Below are 16652 nucleotides of genomic sequence, written 5' to 3'. Positions count from 1 at the left end.
TAATATCACAGAGTTCTGTTGATCATACAGTAATGCAAGGATTATTTTACCTGAGACAATTATCTTTCCTACTCCCTTCTGCACTGGGCAGGATATAGCCTGTGGTTTCTAAAATGATCATGAAAATCAGTCCATTCCCAGGATCTTTTGTTCACTATTACACTTGCCTTCAGTGCATGTGAGAGAATGCACTTCATCGCTCCATCCCTGTTGTGTGCAGCAGATAAACAAGGATTTATTTGATCAACCCAGCACATATTCCATAGAGGAGTTTTGCAGTCTGTGTGGCGATAGAAGAGAAGGTTTTTGGGGATCTGGAGAGTTGCCTATGCAGACTGGGATGAGCTGGGATGACCCGGAGGGAGGAAGGCTAAAGGGCAACTTTATGCATGAGTCCACTTTCTGGTGTATGGCCACTAACCCGACCCAGCATTTACATCCGGGCAGAGCCCCAGGGCCAGGACTCTGCCTGCAAGGACCCTTTACTCTGTAAAGCTCTCAGTGACCTCAGCAGGAAAAGCTCAGTGTCCACCCCACTTGTTTTTAGATCTCAGCCATCGGGGAGCTTAGTGTGAGAAGTTATTCTGCTGACAGAGGCTCTGGTTAGGAGTGTCCTGTGAGGATGACAGGTCTGAGGACATCGAGCCTGTAAGGTGAGTGTCAGGCTAGTCCATGGAGTGAAATGGACTCCATGTTCTTCAGAGTCTTTTCCAATGTAAATGATTCCGTGATCCTGTCATTCTCCTGGGCCAAGAGTCCTGTGTGGGTCTGTGGGTGGAGGGGATGCTGTGCTGGTGGCACCAGGCTGGGGAGATGAGCTGTGGGGAAGGGCTCTGCACTGCACCCGGCCATGGCTGCGCAAGGGGAGCCAGGGTGTGTGCTGCCCACTCACTGGCTTTGTTTCTGAATCCTGTAGAGTGCAAAATGTGTCTGTTCAGGTGTATCTGTCTGAAGTTCTGTAGCAGGAGAGTGGAGCTGTGTCGATGGAGTCACGCTGAGTGGGACGGGTGCTGCAGCTCTGCCGGCTCTGCGGTTGCTGGCTGGCACCTGCACGTCAGTTGAAGAGGAAACAGAAACCATACATAGAGAACAGAAGGTGACTGGTGAAAGGAGTGGGAGAGAGGAAGAAAGCAGCAGAGACAAGACATGTGCAGACCAGTTCACTTTTCACACCTGCAGACTGCTGGCTCAGCCCTGAGGGCAGGAGCTCCGTCGCCCTCGCAGCACCCTTTGGGGCAGGGCTGGGATGCACTGTGGTGTTGTCTGCTTTGTCACCTTCCCCTGCTCCCAGGTCAGGATGAGTCCTTCTTGCTCCCTGCAGTTGCAGTATGGCCATCCAGCCTGGAAAAAATTTTGGATGTGGCCAAATTCTTTTGTGGACCAGTGCCACTTCTCTCAGTGGAGTCACACAAGGAATAAACGAAACCTAAGAGAATGATTTTGAGAGGAGGGTTATTTTTGTTCTGTTTGTTCAATGGAGTTCTTGACCTTTTGGGTTATATTTGGGCTTCGCAATTTTTTCCTTGAGTTTTGCTTTATTCCTGCTTTTTACCACTGTCTCTTTCTCTGGTTCCTTCCCTCTTGGCTTATTTCCCATCTGCTTTTGGGAAACCTAGTGAAGAGAAGGAGGAGAACAAACATCAGGGCAGCTGTAATCACACAGGGCTGAGCAGTTCTCTGCTGCACAGGCTGAGCCCAGTTTTCAGCAGCAGCGCTGTGACACAGTAGTGAGTCCACAGGTGTCCTGTGCCCAGCTCAGGTCCTGCACGTGGCAGAGGATGGGAGTTGACCTGGGCTGGCACTGCCAGGGAATGGGGCAAGAGATACGTTGCTGTGCAAAAAACGGCATGAAACATTCTCCCCAGTCAGTGATGAAGGTGCTTGCCTCTTCAAGGTGTTGCCTCTGAGGTTGTCGAGATGACAGGCATTGCAGTCAGCTGGAACTGTGTGATTGATTGTTGGGGTCAGTCTCTAAGTCTTTAATCATTTTAAATTATATGACATCAAGATTGAACAGAATTTTGAGTCGACATAAAATAATTAGGGGCAAAAGAGTCTCATCCAGCACTTGTCACCCTGTGTTTCATGAGAGTGTCGTCTGCCAGCAGTAGAGATCAGAAGAGCTGGACTTCACTTCTGAAGCAAGGTGTATTTCCTTGCTCTGTACATTCCCTCAGTGAGAAGAGGTTGTTGGAAAATATAATTCGTTCTACACTAAGCAGTAATTCTCCTTCAAATTATATCTTAATAAAAAAGAGAACATCTTGGGCAGTCTCTGATTTAGGCACACTGCATTTTAAATCTGTCCTAATTACAGTGCTCATCGCTTAACGTTCATTTAATGAAGATCCTCATTTATAAGGACAAGGTTGGCAAATAGGAATTAATGCCATTATAACATGTGAGTCTCCCAAAGGAAACAAATCAAAAGCTCTGTGAAGGAAATGAAACCTTATTATTTATAGCAAGGCAAAGCACAGAGTCACCAGCCATTCATTTGTGTATCTGGCTCAGGGGCCTGCAGCAGATGTGGTTTGGAAAGGACAGTGCCATGCTGCCGTGGCATCGCTCCGGCTGGGACACCGCTTCCTTCGAGGAGCCCCCAGTGCAAGGCTCCTGTCTTGCAAGTGGATCTTGGTTTTGTTTCGGTCTCAGTTCCTGGTTCAAGTCCAGACCTCCTCTCATCAGCCCCAGAAGTAACCATAGTGGTTCATCAAGGCCCCAAAAATAAGGATGGAAGGAAGACATCACAGTTGTCTTGGTGGATCTGGAATATTGTGGTGGATGCACATCTCTGCTGCTGTCATTTTGTCTCATGCTGGTATCAGAACTGCTTGGTTTGAAGGAACGTTGTCAGATTGTCTTCATAGGTGTTGATTTCAACACACACAGTAGGTGGATGGTTCCACTGGCTCCATAAAATCCTTGGTCATCCTGAGCAATGTTTCACTGATGGAATTCAAGTGATGGCAGTGAGAGTTATGTACCAGCCTAAGAGCCCTTAGGGTACTGCAGGCTTGCACAGGCCCCTGCAACCCTCACAGGTATCTCCTTCCAGGAGGGTCCAAGTCTCTGGTGACTCCAGTGAATGGTTGGAGCTGTGCCAGGGGAGGTTTAGGTTGGATATCAGCAAAGGTTCTTCCCCAGAGGGTGCTGGGCACTGCCCAGGCTCCCCAGGGAATGGGCACGGCCCCGAGGCTGCCAGAGCTCCAGGAGCGTTTGGACAGCGCTGCCAGGGATGCCCAGGGCGGGATTTGGGGCGTCTGTGCAGGGCCTGGGTGGGACAGGGTGATCCTTGTGGGTCCTTTCGAGCTGAGGATATTCTATAATTTTATGAAGCCTCTGAAGGCTCTCTGTGTGGGCAGCACAGCCCAGCTCTTGCAGAGAGCTGGGCATTTCAAAAGCACTCACTCAGTGTTCATTTTACAATAGCAGCCTCAAGGCCATGGGACTGGTGTTGGTGGTACTGCCTGCAGGGGGAAACTGAGTCAAAAAGCTGAGCTCATTTCCTGGGATGAAGAGCAGTCCAAGCAATCTGATGAGCAGTGAGGATTTTCCCTGTTCCTGCATTCGGGTGTTGCTGAAGCTGCTGGGCTCCTGGCAGGTGCTGTGCAGATGCTGTTCAGTTTGCAAAGAAGGCCTTTCCCTTTCCCTCCACATTTGTGTTTCTGTGAGCGTATGAGAGGTGATGTGAAATGCTGGCTGTCCAGTACAGCTTGAGTTCTCTCTCACTTAGGCCTTAAATAAAGAGGTCCATGCAGGGAACCCTCACCCCTGAGCCCACACCAGCACATGGGTTTCATCTGCTGTCCTTGGTCTTGGGTCTCCTGCTGAAGTGACACCAACGTGTGTCCCTGTTCTCCCGAATGACTCCTGAGCTCGCTGCTTTGCTTTAACCCTAGCTGACAGCAGGCTTCAGCTCTCCAGAATTTGTTTCGTGAAAACATGTGACTGATTAGATGAGACAAATTCTTCTGCTTAGGAAAAGGCTTGTCTGTTTGCTCTGGAGCACTGGAGAGCACACGGGGGAGAGCCCTGGTCAGAGTTCACCCTGTAAAGCCACCAGGAAAACAGCCCGGGAGACATGATCCCATGGAACAGCTCATTTCCTAGCTCTCAAAACGGTAGCCCTCTTTCCCCTTTTCTGTCTCTTCTTCTCTTGTGCTCACGGTGTTGGCTGTTGCATTTTGGGATGCTGGGATGTGGACACAAGAAACTGCTGTCACTTAACATTGGCCTGGCATCAAAACATGAAGTGTGAGCCTCTCCACTGCTGGGAAGTGCTGCTTTTCAGCAGGACCCATGGCGTTGTTCAGGTGGTGGAGGCTCCTGGAACTGGACAGGTGTCTTCTGTACAGATGACACCTTGTTGTTAAGGAAGAGCATTACTGTGCAACACATGATCAGTGACACACCGAGGAATGCCAGTCGTTAAGGGATGGGGATGAGCTCAGGTTAATCAGTAATTATTACCTATAAAAATGCTGTGAATTCTTGAATGTGCTTCATGGAGCTTTGATGATTTGTCCTCATGGGTTGGGGTGGAGCAATGCTGGGAAGGGAAGGGAAGGGAAGGGAAGGGAAGGGAAGGGAAGGGAAGGGAAGGGAAGGGAAGGGAAGGGAAGGGAAGGGAAGGGAAGGGAAGGGAAGGGAAGGGAAGGGAAGGGAAGGGAAGGGAAGGGAAGGGAAGGGAAGGGAAGGGAAGGGAAGGGAAGGGAAGGGAAGGGAAGGGAAGGGAAGGGAAGGGAAGGGAAGGGAAGGGAAGGGAAGGGAAGTGTCTTTACTGCTCTGTTGGGTGCTGTTGGCTTGGGAAATAAACTCAGGCAGACCTGCTAGACAACCCCCATCATATCCACAGGGAGTATCCGCTCTTCTTGTACAGAGCCTGCTTCTCACTGGGGGTACGTTGGAACACGTCAGCAATGGAGAGGAGACAAAGTGGTGTTATGCCTTTGCTACAGTGGATTTCCCTTGCAGGGAGTTTTTATAGCCAGATGAATGCTGAGCTATGTCATCCAGCAGATTGACTTGTGTATTCCCAAAGGAAAACAACCAGACGCAGTTTGTGTGGTCAGTGTGGTGTTTAGCACAGAGCGAAGGCTCTGCCATCCTCCCCAGCAGAGCGTGCAGGTGCTGAACATCCCCGGAAGCCACTGTCATTCCCTCCTGCACTGACTGACAACTCTCACCCAAACCCCGCTGCCTGTTTGCACACCCTGTGTTTCACCTGTGTGCTGAGTTTGGAATCCTTCTCAGGAACAGATAAAGCATGTGGCTTTGGTTGGTTTCAGGGGTTGGGATGTTAGCCTATTTTTTCTTTGGCTCTATTTCTGTTTTCCTAGATTTGATTTTCTTCCCCAGCTAAGAGTGTTTTTCTTGTTGATTTTATTTTCTCATATTTTTCTAAACTTGTCTTCTGGTTGATAATGGAGGTGACGTGGTTTTGATAGAGCAGATACTACCTGGGTTAATTTTTCTCCTGAAGCTACTTAAAATGTTACCTCCCTGCAGATGACAACCCAAGGTTGCCAGAAACATTCATGCTATAAAACCAGTTCAATTTACACACCTTTTATTATTGTTGCCTGCATAACAAAAAAATCATTGTTAACTTTATCAGAATATTGAAACTTGAACATCTCTTCACTGCAAACACAGAAGCAATTTCATTTTAAAGTGGCAAAGGGCAGAGTTTCTAATAAAAATGTAATTTGTAGCCTCTGACTGCAAAAGCTTCTAATGTGCTAATTCTCCTTTAAGTCTGTGTAACATGGGTGAGATATCAGCTTAAATAGCTGCATTATCAAAGTCTTTACTTGTCATTTTTTTTTTTTTTCCCCACAACAGTTTTGGTAAAATTCAAATACATTTTTAATAATGTTTCCCTTTTATCTCATTATCAAATTAGTTTTTACACTGCCTCAACTTGAGTTAAATCACTTAACGACCATTTAAAAATCAACCATTAGGTTGGTTAAAATTGTTCCAACAAGATATTCCTGGATGCAGGATAATTGATCTCTTAGGCCATCTTTGCTGTGTTTGGGCAGGAAGGTTTCCTGAGCTGCGAGGGATGGTGGTGGCTGCTGCTCCAGCATCCCACATCCCACATCCCTGCCCTGCACTGCGCTGCAGATGCATCATCCCCAGTTCCCAGCTGGCACTGCATGGCTGCAGCCCCTCAGGCATTAACAGCCGTGGGACAGCAAGTGAGGGCCTTTGTGGGGTGTCTGGGAAGGGTTTTCTCTCACAAAAGAATTGTCCATCCCTGGCACAGCTGCCCAGGGCAGTGGTGCACTCTGCATGCCTGGAGGGATTTAACAGCCACGTGCATGTGATGCTTGGGGACGTGGGGCAGTGGTGGCAGTGCTGGGGAATGGTTGGGCTCGATGGTCTTTGAGGGCTTTTCCAACCTAAACAATTCTATGACTCTGTGATTCTGTCCTTCACCAAGGGAAAATTCTTTCCTTCCAACCTGCCTTGGGACCCCGATGCTTTCCCCAGGGACGTGTTTGGTCCTGCCAGATGCCATCATTGTCCCACAGTTAAAAAGCAGCATCAGGAGATAATTTGCAGTCAGAGACCTCCCCCCTGGGGGTGCTGTTGGGGACACCCTGGCTGTTCTCGTGCCCCTCTGAGCATGGTGCCCGTGCTGTGCCAGCGTCACCGTCTCTGCCACGGAGTGCTGGAGCGTGAGCGTGGCATTACTGCCTGGGGCTTCCTGTGGCAGTGGGGTCCTGCTGGGCTGGTAGCACACTGGTCTGGAGTGTCTGGGACTTTGGAAATAGGCTCCTGCTGGTAGAAATGGAGCAGCTCAGTCTGCTCCTGCTGCTGCTGTTCCCAAGGCTACTCCCTGCTCTGCCTCCTGCTACATGTCCCCCACTCCCTGCCCATCCTTGGCCAGCTCTGCCTCAGCATTCCTTTGCTGAACTGGGTACCTCCAGTTCCATCACACTGGTGGGCCTGAATAATCACCCAACAGTGCTACTGGGAGCTCTTCCCAGTTCTTCCCTGACAGTGATAACGCACCCAGATTGCACTGACACTGCTGTGGGGGCACTGCGGGATCCTGCTCCCAGCACGCTGCCTGGATCCCGAGCACACTGCCTGGATCCCAAACACAGCACCTGGATCCCGAGAGCACTGCCTGGATCCCAGGCACATCACCTGTGATCAAACACTGGCTGTGATCCCATGCCAGCTGCCTCTAGACCCATCTGATCATTTTCAAATGCTTGGTTTGAGTTTTTTTGATGTTTGTTTCTCCTGGGCAACTGGGGCTGCGAAAAAAATCTGGAGGGACCAAAGTGGAGTGTTCTCATGGGAAGAACCAATAGATGCAAACCACAGAGTGCCATTTGTGCTGGAATTCGGGGGCTGAGGGGGAGGACACCACTGTTCAGTCACTGTAGATGACTTGGTTTTCTTCAGCTGGAGAAATGCTTTGATTCTATATTATTGGTAATTAACCACCCTGAGAAAAAACACAGTAGTAAATTGGGCAGGAGATGCTTCAGAACCGGGCCCTGACTTCTACCAAGGCTGGCAGTCCCCTTCTGCTTTTTATTCCCAGGTGGAAATGCTCAGACCAACCCAAGGGTCAGTCACATCCCCCTGCAACCCAAATCTTTCTCTGTAAAGCCAATACAGGCAGTGGGAAACCTTGCTCCTGTCCGGGCAGGAGTGGTTGCCTGGGGCTTTCTGGCTTTAACTGTGGAAATTCAGCCTCCTGTGCCTATTTCCATGTGGAAGCCCACCAGCAGTCCTGCTGGTGGCAGTACCTGGAGAGCCAAGCTCTGCTGCTTGAGAGGAGCAGCACAGCCTGGAAGGGGTTGATATTTTGGTTTCTGATGTCCCGAGGCAGTTCAGCTGGGGGATCCCTTGGACAGTTCACACTCCCAGTTTCCCACACAGCGAGGGCAGCAGCTTCTCCCTGTGAGCAGCTGTAAGTGGCCAAACCTTATTCCAAGGCTGTGCTGTAGTTGGAAAAGTTGACTGTGTCTTCCAGGGGCCCGCTGGAGTTTGAGGTCAGTTATTTTTGCTTCTCTGCACTGTTCTTGTCAGATGTTTCACTCGCTCTCAGAACAATGGCTCCCACCACACTGCAGCCATCGCCCTGTGCCACAGCTGGCCAAACCTTCTCCCATTCAGTGCCAAGGGTCTCATCTCCTCAATACAGACTTTTCAAGCCCTTATAGAGAGCTTAATCCATACCTTTACTGAGCTTAGCAAACTGAATCCAGTGGCATAAGCAGCTGACACTGCTTTGTGGGTAAAGGAATCCTCTACATTCTCTTACACTGGCTCTAATCTGCCAGGGTTTGTTTAAATTTTCTACTGATTAATCTAGTATTTTTCTACTAATTTTTCTGGTGTTTTCTACCAATCCGATATTTTTCTCTATATATGTACAGAACTCTGAGGATTGGATTGTTGTGATTATGATTTTTCCTGTCGGCAAACTTCAGTTTTCTGTGCTGGCTTCCCAGGGACACAGTAATTTTGTATTTTTTCAAGTAACTGTTTAATGAAAAAAATCAGCCAAATTTGCAGTTGCTTTGACACAATTCCAAAAGAATGATTTCTATTCCCAGTCTGGGTTCACAGAGATGAGAGTGTCTCTGGCTTTGGTTGCAGAGCCTTTCTCACCCCAGGCTCTTTGTTTTGAAGGGAGCTGGCTCCCACATTGGCAGCTGCAACAGGGGCACCATACCCACCAAGGTTTCTGGCAGGATCTTATTTTGACACAACATTTACAATGGTAATAAAAGAGATGTGTTTCTGTATCTTAGCTAGTTTGGCCTTTCCCAGCATGGTTGCAGCCTTGGTTTTGTTGCTGCTGTTCTCTGACAGCAGGTGTGTCTGTGGTTTGTGATGGTGTCGTGCACCACGGGTGCCTCAGGGTCAGCAGGGGTTTCAAAACCACCTCTGGCAATGGGGGCTCACAGTGCATTTTAACAGCTGCTCCCCTGCCCCAGGTGTGCTGTGTTGGTTCTTGGACACCTGCACACCCTGCCAAGGGCACCCCAGAGCCCTGAGCTGCTCAGGGAGCGGGTCCAGGGACTCGTGTGGAAGGGTGGGCACAGGATGGTGTGTTACCCCTCCCTTATCAGCACCCAGGTCATGGCCTTCCTGCTTCTGGACCAGCACCAGGTGCTGCTGCTGTGTCCACCCTCTATGAATTTCTCCCATTGCTGAACCGACTTTTGGACGTGCTGGTGTTGTCCTGCAGAGCTTGAACAGAGTGAGAATGATTTGAGAGGTTCTATGAAGTACTTGGTAGAACTGGCTCACGCTGCTGTCTGGCCTTTGGGAGTGGAGCAACCATCCTCTGCTCTGCTTCTTCCAGGGCAGAAACAGGAGCTGTAAACTCTGCATTCCTGCACTCACCACTGCTCAGCACTGCTGGTGGAGTGCCAGGAGGCAGAATGTGGCCTTGTGCATGGAGATGCCATTGCATGACCCCTGCCCATGCCTTTTCCCTGCCAGAAAAGCAGTGTTGGTGTTCTCTGCGAGCTGAGGAGCACTGGGAGGTGCTCTCTGCTCACTCAGAGCACTGGGAGCTGTTCCCTGCTCACTGCAGAGCACTGGGGCAGCATTTCAGGTGGTGAAGCAGAGAAAACCCGGGAGAGCTCTTGGCACGGTGCAATCCGGCCTTGCCTGGCTGGTGCTTAAGGTGCCTTTGATGCCTCTCATGGGTGCTCTTGCCTAGCTAAGCTCCCACGGAGCCAAGGCACATGGGATGAATCTACAGCACCCCACTGAACTCTTCTCTGTGTGGTACCTTGCAGCCTGGGCTGCTCCTGACACAGGCAGCAGGAGCAGAGTCCCCTTTGCTCTTCCTCTGTGGGCAGGAGCAGCACCGTGCTGGGCCTGGATCTTTGGCTGGCTGATTGGCACTTGGACTGTGCAGCAGCTCCTTGTCTTGGGTGCTCCAACACTTTGCTGTGTGTTCGGCTCCTCCCCAGCGCTGTGCTGCCGTGGGATTGTCCGTGGGTGTCCCCAGGGGCTGTGGGTGCTGCTGGTGTGTCCCATCCAAACCCACCTCGGTGGCCTCCCGGTACAGCCCATCCCCTTGGCAGCCGGGAGTGCTGAGCTGGGTGTCTGCTTCACCTCCTCGTCTTCCTACAGTGCAATAGAGGTGGCACCCATGGAAGTTGTGCATGTGGTATCCCCTGCCAAGATCGCTCTGGCACTTCACAGCTGCCCACACATATTTTGTGAAGATGTGTTTTGTTAATCAGGTTTATGTGGGATGGTGCTGGGAGAACTCTGTGTGAGTGCAAAATGGTCTCCTTGGGAAAAAACCATTCTGTGGGACTCTGCCACATTTTCATGGAGTTCCACAGTGGCCTGCTAGTGGGCTTCTGGCTGGCAGCTTTTGTAGCAACACCTCAGGGATGTAGGCTACATAAACCCAGTCTGTACCAGTGTACAAGGCCCCCAAACCTGGTTTGGACAGAGCTGCTGCTGGTCAGTGCAGCTGCACAGGGCTTTCATCACTCACTGTGTGCTTGGAGATGGTCGGGCTAATGTCAGATTCACCTTCTTGTGTTCCAGCTGTGTCGGTGTGGAAGAAGAAGAGGCACCAGATATTGACATCTATCATTGTCCAAACTGTGAGAAAACCCATGGAAAGTCGACCTGTAAGTACCCATGTGCAGCCAGTTCCCCACACACAGCAGGGGCGGGGCATTTGGACAGCAGGAGCTTTTTATTTTGGTCATTACGAAAGGCACGCCTAGGTACCATGTGCCATAAATACTGGGATTCAAACCAGAGGGTGAAGAAAGATGTTAGTGGGAGGAAGCTGCGGGTTGGATCCTGGAGCTTTGGCTGCAGCCTTAGGCATGTGTGTGAGCTCAGGCAGGGCCCTTACCTGGGCAGCTTCAGCCCCTGGCCCCATAAAAGCAGTGTCCTTCCTTGCAGGAATTGTGCTGACACTCAGTAATGTGGGCTAGAAAAACCCTTTGGAGGCAGCTAAGTGCTAATACAGGGAGTTTTGGAACCTAAATGGTGTTTTCTGACTGCAGATGAGACGAGTAAGAAACAGTTTGTTGTGCTTGGCCTGGATATAGGATTGCAGCAATTTCCATGTCAGTCAAAATTGTAGGATACACTGAGGGTGCCAGTTCTTCAGTTCTTTCACAGGAAAAAGGTTCTCCTGAGCAAAAGTGACAGTTGATCTCAGTGGGAGTTTTGTCTGGGAGGGAATCGTGGGATGTGTTTGCTTTGGTCAGATTAATTCACAAATTCTTTCTATTATACAATGGAGAAAAAAAAAAAGAAAAGAAACCAATCCTTGTGAAAGATGAAATGCTTTGCTTGAAAACCAGTTATTATAAATAAGCAACAGTGCTAGGGAGGATCCTGCTGCTCTGCAACCTCAGGGCATCCTGCAGAGGAAAAGCACCATGCTCATCTGCAGGAGCTGAAGGAATCCTGATGACCTTTTATGTAGTGTGAAATAAGGGGCAACTGGAAGGTGACTCCTGTTGAGTTAAAATTCAGAATTTTTAACCCAAGCAATTATTTCTGTATTGCCTTCATTGTTAAAGTATAAAAAATTTCCAGTGGGAAAGGGGAGGAGTCTGAAGTGTCTGTTTTGTGGGCAAAAAAGGGAATCATTTTTCCACTATGATTTTTTAAATATCAGATGTGAACTGGAAGCCTGAATGACCTGCAGCTGTTCCTGTCTCCCAGAGGGTCCAACTGAGCAGTTGGCAAAATCCCTGCTGTGGGACTGGTTCTGAAAGACTTAACAAAATCAATATGTCCCCAGAAAATGTTCTGGTTTGAAAGAATCAGCCTTTCTCGTGTTTTGTTGGAAGATTCTTGGTTACACAAATAGCCACAAATTCTATTGAAGTGAATGATTTGGGATTGGGAAGGGGGTGACTGCAGACACTCCCAGACTGCTCCTAACCCAGGAGGGAAGCAGCAGCACAGGATCTCCGGCCTCTGAGGGTCTCAATGTATAACATTGAGATGGGTCTGACACTTTTCGTTTCTTTCATTTCGTTTTGAATTATAAATGATGAAAGGCACCTACTTTTCAGTGCAAGGGGGAAAAAACCCAGACAGAAACAGCAAAAGCCTATAATCAGGAATTGAATATCAATTCTATGAAAACTGGGGTGCGTCATCTTAGAATTCAAGACATGGCAGTTTTGATAAAAAGATTGCAAGTTTAATATACCAGTTATGATGAGGAGAGTTGAATTGGCAACAATATTCTGATGCTTTTAAAAAGGTTTCTGTCTATCCAGTTATTTTTATCCAAATAAAAATCCACTGCTCTGTCCCAGAGCCTGGCTCATGCAGCCCAGCAGAAAGTTAGCTGGAGCACAGTTCCAACAACCTGCCACAGGCAGGGACACCTTCCACTGTCCCAGGCTGCTCCAAGCCCCGTCCAACCTGGCCTGGGACACTTCCACAGCTGCTCTGGGCACCCTGTGCCAGGGCCTCCCCACCCTCCCAGGGAACGATTCCTTCCCAGTATCCCATCCAGCCCTGCCCTCTGGCACTGGGAAGCCATTCCCTGTGTCCTGTCCCTCCAGCCCTTGTCCCCAGTCCCTCTCCAGCTCTCCTGGAGCCCCTTTAGGCCCTGCAAGGGGCTCTGAGCTCTCCCTGGAGCCTTCTCTTCTCCAGGTGAGCACCCCCAGCTCTCCCAGCCTGGCTCCAGAGCAGAGGGGCTCCAGCCCTTGGAGCATCTCCATGGCCTCCTCTGGATCACTCCAGTGCCTCCACATCCTTCTGATGTTTCAGCCCCCAGATCTGGAGGCAGCTCTGCAGGGGGGGCCTCAGAAGGTGTCCCTTGACCCTCTTCCCTCTGGGGATGCAGCATGGTGGGAATACAGACCAACATCCCATTCTGTAGGACAGCAAGGACACTTTGTTTTCTCCCTCTGAATACACCACAGACAGTTTAATGATGTACAAGACCAATCATCAAAGAAGTGGAGTGCAAAAATTTTATTCAAGCATAAATTATTGCTGTCCTTACCTTGCGTTTTGGTGACAAGGTCACAAACTGCACAGTAGTTTTCCCCACTAACGTGTAGAATCACGGATCCCGTGGGAAAAGGAGGCTGTTATGCTGCAGCCCCTCCTTGCAGGGTACAACAGGCCAGGGAAGTTAAAAGATGGATGAAGTGAAGGCGGGAGTGGCTTGGCTCATGAATTCCATCTGCTGGGAATTTGCATGGAGGACGTCCTGCTCAGGGCCTGGGTGCTGCTGGGCTGTCTGCAGGGACATCGCTTCCTCTGCTTGTGAGCTGCTCCAGGACCTGTTCAGACCCGTTATCCAGCACTATCAGCTTGGTAATAAAGGAGTAAGAGTTGTTTCAGCGCCAGTAGTTCACTGGTGGGATTTAATTATTGTGAGATTAGCAAAGGGAAACACAGACATCAATTGTCTGTTATGCAACTTGTCTGGATTTAAAAATATACTTGTATTTCTGGAGCTCGCCTTCCACCAGATATGTTTTCCAGATGTCAAATTTAAAAATCATTTTCCTCTCCTTACATTTTTCCACATTACCACTGTGGTGAGTAGCTGCTCTCAGAAGATTGCTTCCTGTCACATGCCATTTTAAGCCATTCCTGTTTAATGAAATGTGTAGGGACTCCTCTTTGGCAAAAATCATCCATATTCATCCAACATTTTCTGACATCATTTCAATAAAATGCAAGGGCTTCATTTGGGCAGGCTTGGCTCATTTTCATAACACAATCTGAAATGCTCAGTTTGATTGCTGCCTTGTTTGCAGCAATGAAAATCAGGAGAAATCCTTTGGAATCAGTGGAGTTACAGAGCTGCAAGTGAACCAAAGGCTGTGGCTGGCTTTAAGGAGTTACAGCCTTTAGTGTGGATCAGTAGAGAGCTCACAGGGTGCTTCTGAGTGTCCCTGCTCTGGTAGAAGCACCCTGGTCATGGCTGGAACAAGATGGGCTTTAAAGTCCCTTCCAACTCAGTCCTTTAGGTTGGAAATACTCCAAGGTCACCGAGTCCAGCCTGTGACTGATCACCAGCTCGTCAGGACCAGAGCACTGAGTGCCACATCCAGTTGTTCTGTGAACACTCCAGGGATGGGGAGTCCACCACTTCCCTGGGCAGCCCCTTCCCATGCTTGACCACCCTTTCATTCTTCCTGAGCATTCAGGTTGATGATCCCTTCTGCACAAATACGTTTGAAATAATATACGTACAATATACCTGTGAACTATTCATTTTGAGATACCGTTTTCATAAAAATACATTTCCTTTTTCTACTGTTGGGCTTCCCAGAGGTTAAATTTGGATCAGAAAGATCTGCAGAAAAAGAAATCCGTGATAAATTACAAAAAAGTAGCTTTTCTAGCCAAAGCTGGGATCTGTTGCACATGGGCCTTGAGTCCTCACTGTGGTGTTCGTGGTAAAGATAAAATATAGAAAGCATGGCTGAAAATGGCCAAGGGTCGAGTGTTTGATGTGGTGTAATGGACAACAGGTGCTGTCCAGGAGAGAGCCCCTCCTGGGGAATGCTCTGGCAGCGAGGAATCCAGGCTGCCTCTGCAGGACAGCTGGATTGGGGCTCGTGGCAGAGCTGGATGGGGATGTCCACGGCTGAGCTGGATGGCGAGGCTCATGAGAGAGCTAGATGGGGGTCCATGGTGGAGGGGGATTGAGAGGCTCATGGCAGAGGTGGATGGAGAGGTCCATGGCAGAGGTGGACACCTGCCAGCACCTGGTGCTGAGGCAAACAGCTCCCCAGAGGTTTTGGGAGAGTTGCAGTGAATTTGTTAATTCAGCACTGATCTGTCGCCTTTCCTTCCTGACACTCTGTGCTATCTGAAGGGTAATAAAGGAACGTGCTTAGAGGATAAGCTCTTTAATTTTCCTGTGGCAAGTGACACCTCTTTCCCTGGGACTTGCACTCAGAGTGCAAGTGCAATCAGCACACTCGTGGTGTTGATTCAGATGTGCTGAGAGGGGGAGGAGGCGGAGGCTGGAAAGGGAGGGAGAGGAGGAAGGTTTGGCATTCAAGCCAGGCTTGTTTCCTTTGTTACCAGGAGCATTGAATTAATACACTAAGCCTGAGAGTCATTAAGATAAAGAACTAGCAGCTTTAATGAATATCTCCAGCTAGGCTGGAGCCTGCATGGAACTAATAAACCCAACATGCTTTGTGCAAAACCTGGGATGGACTCACTGGGAGACGTCTTTCTTTGAGTTATTCCAGGGTTGTGGTCGGGAAAGCAAAGTTTGCTCTTTCCAAATCTCATGTATTGTAGCTCTGGCCTCCAGATTCCTTTCCTAATGGAAAAGTGCGTGGATCTGTGTGCGTGCAAAGAGTGAGGAGTGGGTGCCATCCGTGAGGAATCTGCTGCCTTCCCTCACTGTTTTGATAAGAGGTCTGGACTTGGGGTGAAATACTGAGTTTCACGATGTAAAACAAGGGTGGAAAATGAAAGTACGATGTGACATATGAAAATTCTATTAACAGAGCCTTTAAAGGATACAAATATGGAAAAACCTGTTTCCTACCAAAGTGAGTTTCTCTGGACATGCTGTGGAAGCAGGAACAGCTGAGGGAGATAGTGCTGACTCAGGGAAAAAGTGGGACCAGTTTTTCTTGCTTTGTGTTATCCAGCTGTCAGAGGCAGGGTAAAACCACACTGAAACCTGACTGACTCACGTGTGCTCATTGCTGCTGGCCCTTTATCCCTGATGGACTGTCCTGTGTGTCCATCCCTCACTGGGAGCGCAGTCAAGGGGCCTCAATCTGTCATCAGCTGCAGGTCTGAGCCGCAATAAATTCCCTTCCCTGCGATTCTAGCAACTAACTCCTTTTCCTTTTCCTGTTCCTTTTCCTTTTCCTTTTCCTTTTCCTTTTCTTTTCCTTTTCCTTTTCTTTTTCCTCTCCCTATCCCTATCCCTATCCCTATCCCTCTTCCTTTCCTCTTCCCCTCCCCTCCCCTTCCCTTCCCTGTCCATGCTGTGTGCAGGGCACAGCTAAAATCCCATCAAACAATGGTCAAATCTGGCGCTGCTGGACAGAGCTTTAGGCTGAGGCAATTCCTGACAAATGCACTCACACAGATCCATTCTGCAGGCTGTGCCACGGGGCTTCCTGGGAGTTTCCTGCCGAGGATGAGGGTCAGTGTGGCGAGCCCAAGGTGTCCAGAGCCGGTGTTTGTGTGAGGCTGTGCAGCTCAGCAATTACCCAACTGCTGCCCTCGTGCTCCCAAACGTTCACTGCTCACTCTGTAATGCATCTTCAGCTGCACCACAATTGTCTAATGGGGCATTGAGAGCAATATTAAAATCTGCAGGGCACCATTGGGGGGGTTCCCTCCACTCTGCTCATGTGAGAAATTAAGTGAAGATTTGTCCTTCCTGCCAATGTCTCAATAATTGTCTTCAACTTAACATAGCTGTCCAATTCATTCATTTTCAGTGAAAAAGAAAAGAAATTGGCACAAGCATGATACCGGCCAGACAACAGAGGTCAAGCCTGTACAGAACGGGAGCCAGGTGTTTATAAAAGAGCTTCGAAGTCGGACGTTTCCCAGGTGGGTTTTTGGTGTGGACGGGGTGCAGGGTCCTGTGAGGCTGGGGGTGGGCTGTGCTGGAGGCACTGCACAGTACTGATGATTAAATCAGTGCT

The 16652-nt window shown here is 49.3% G+C and overlaps 1 protein-coding gene across 2 annotated transcripts in view; it reads left to right on the top strand.

Moving 5' to 3' along the window:
- Window positions 1-16652, top strand: part of PHF2 (PHD finger protein 2) — a 59520-nt gene that overhangs the window by 16069 nt on the left and 26799 nt on the right. For both annotated transcript variants that reach the window (XM_032120797.1, XM_032120796.1), the window contains exons 2-3: window positions 10561-10646; window positions 16443-16557. In XM_032120797.1, the coding sequence (XP_031976688.1) occupies window positions 10561-10646; window positions 16443-16557 (201 nt within the window). The remainder of the gene's footprint in view (window positions 1-10560; window positions 10647-16442; window positions 16558-16652) is intronic.

This window comes from Corvus moneduloides, chromosome 11, assembly GCF_009650955.1.
Source record: "Corvus moneduloides isolate bCorMon1 chromosome 11, bCorMon1.pri, whole genome shotgun sequence".
Classification (NCBI taxonomy): Eukaryota; Metazoa; Chordata; class Aves; order Passeriformes; family Corvidae; genus Corvus; species Corvus moneduloides.
This window is presented reverse-complemented; position numbering and strand designations above follow the sequence as displayed.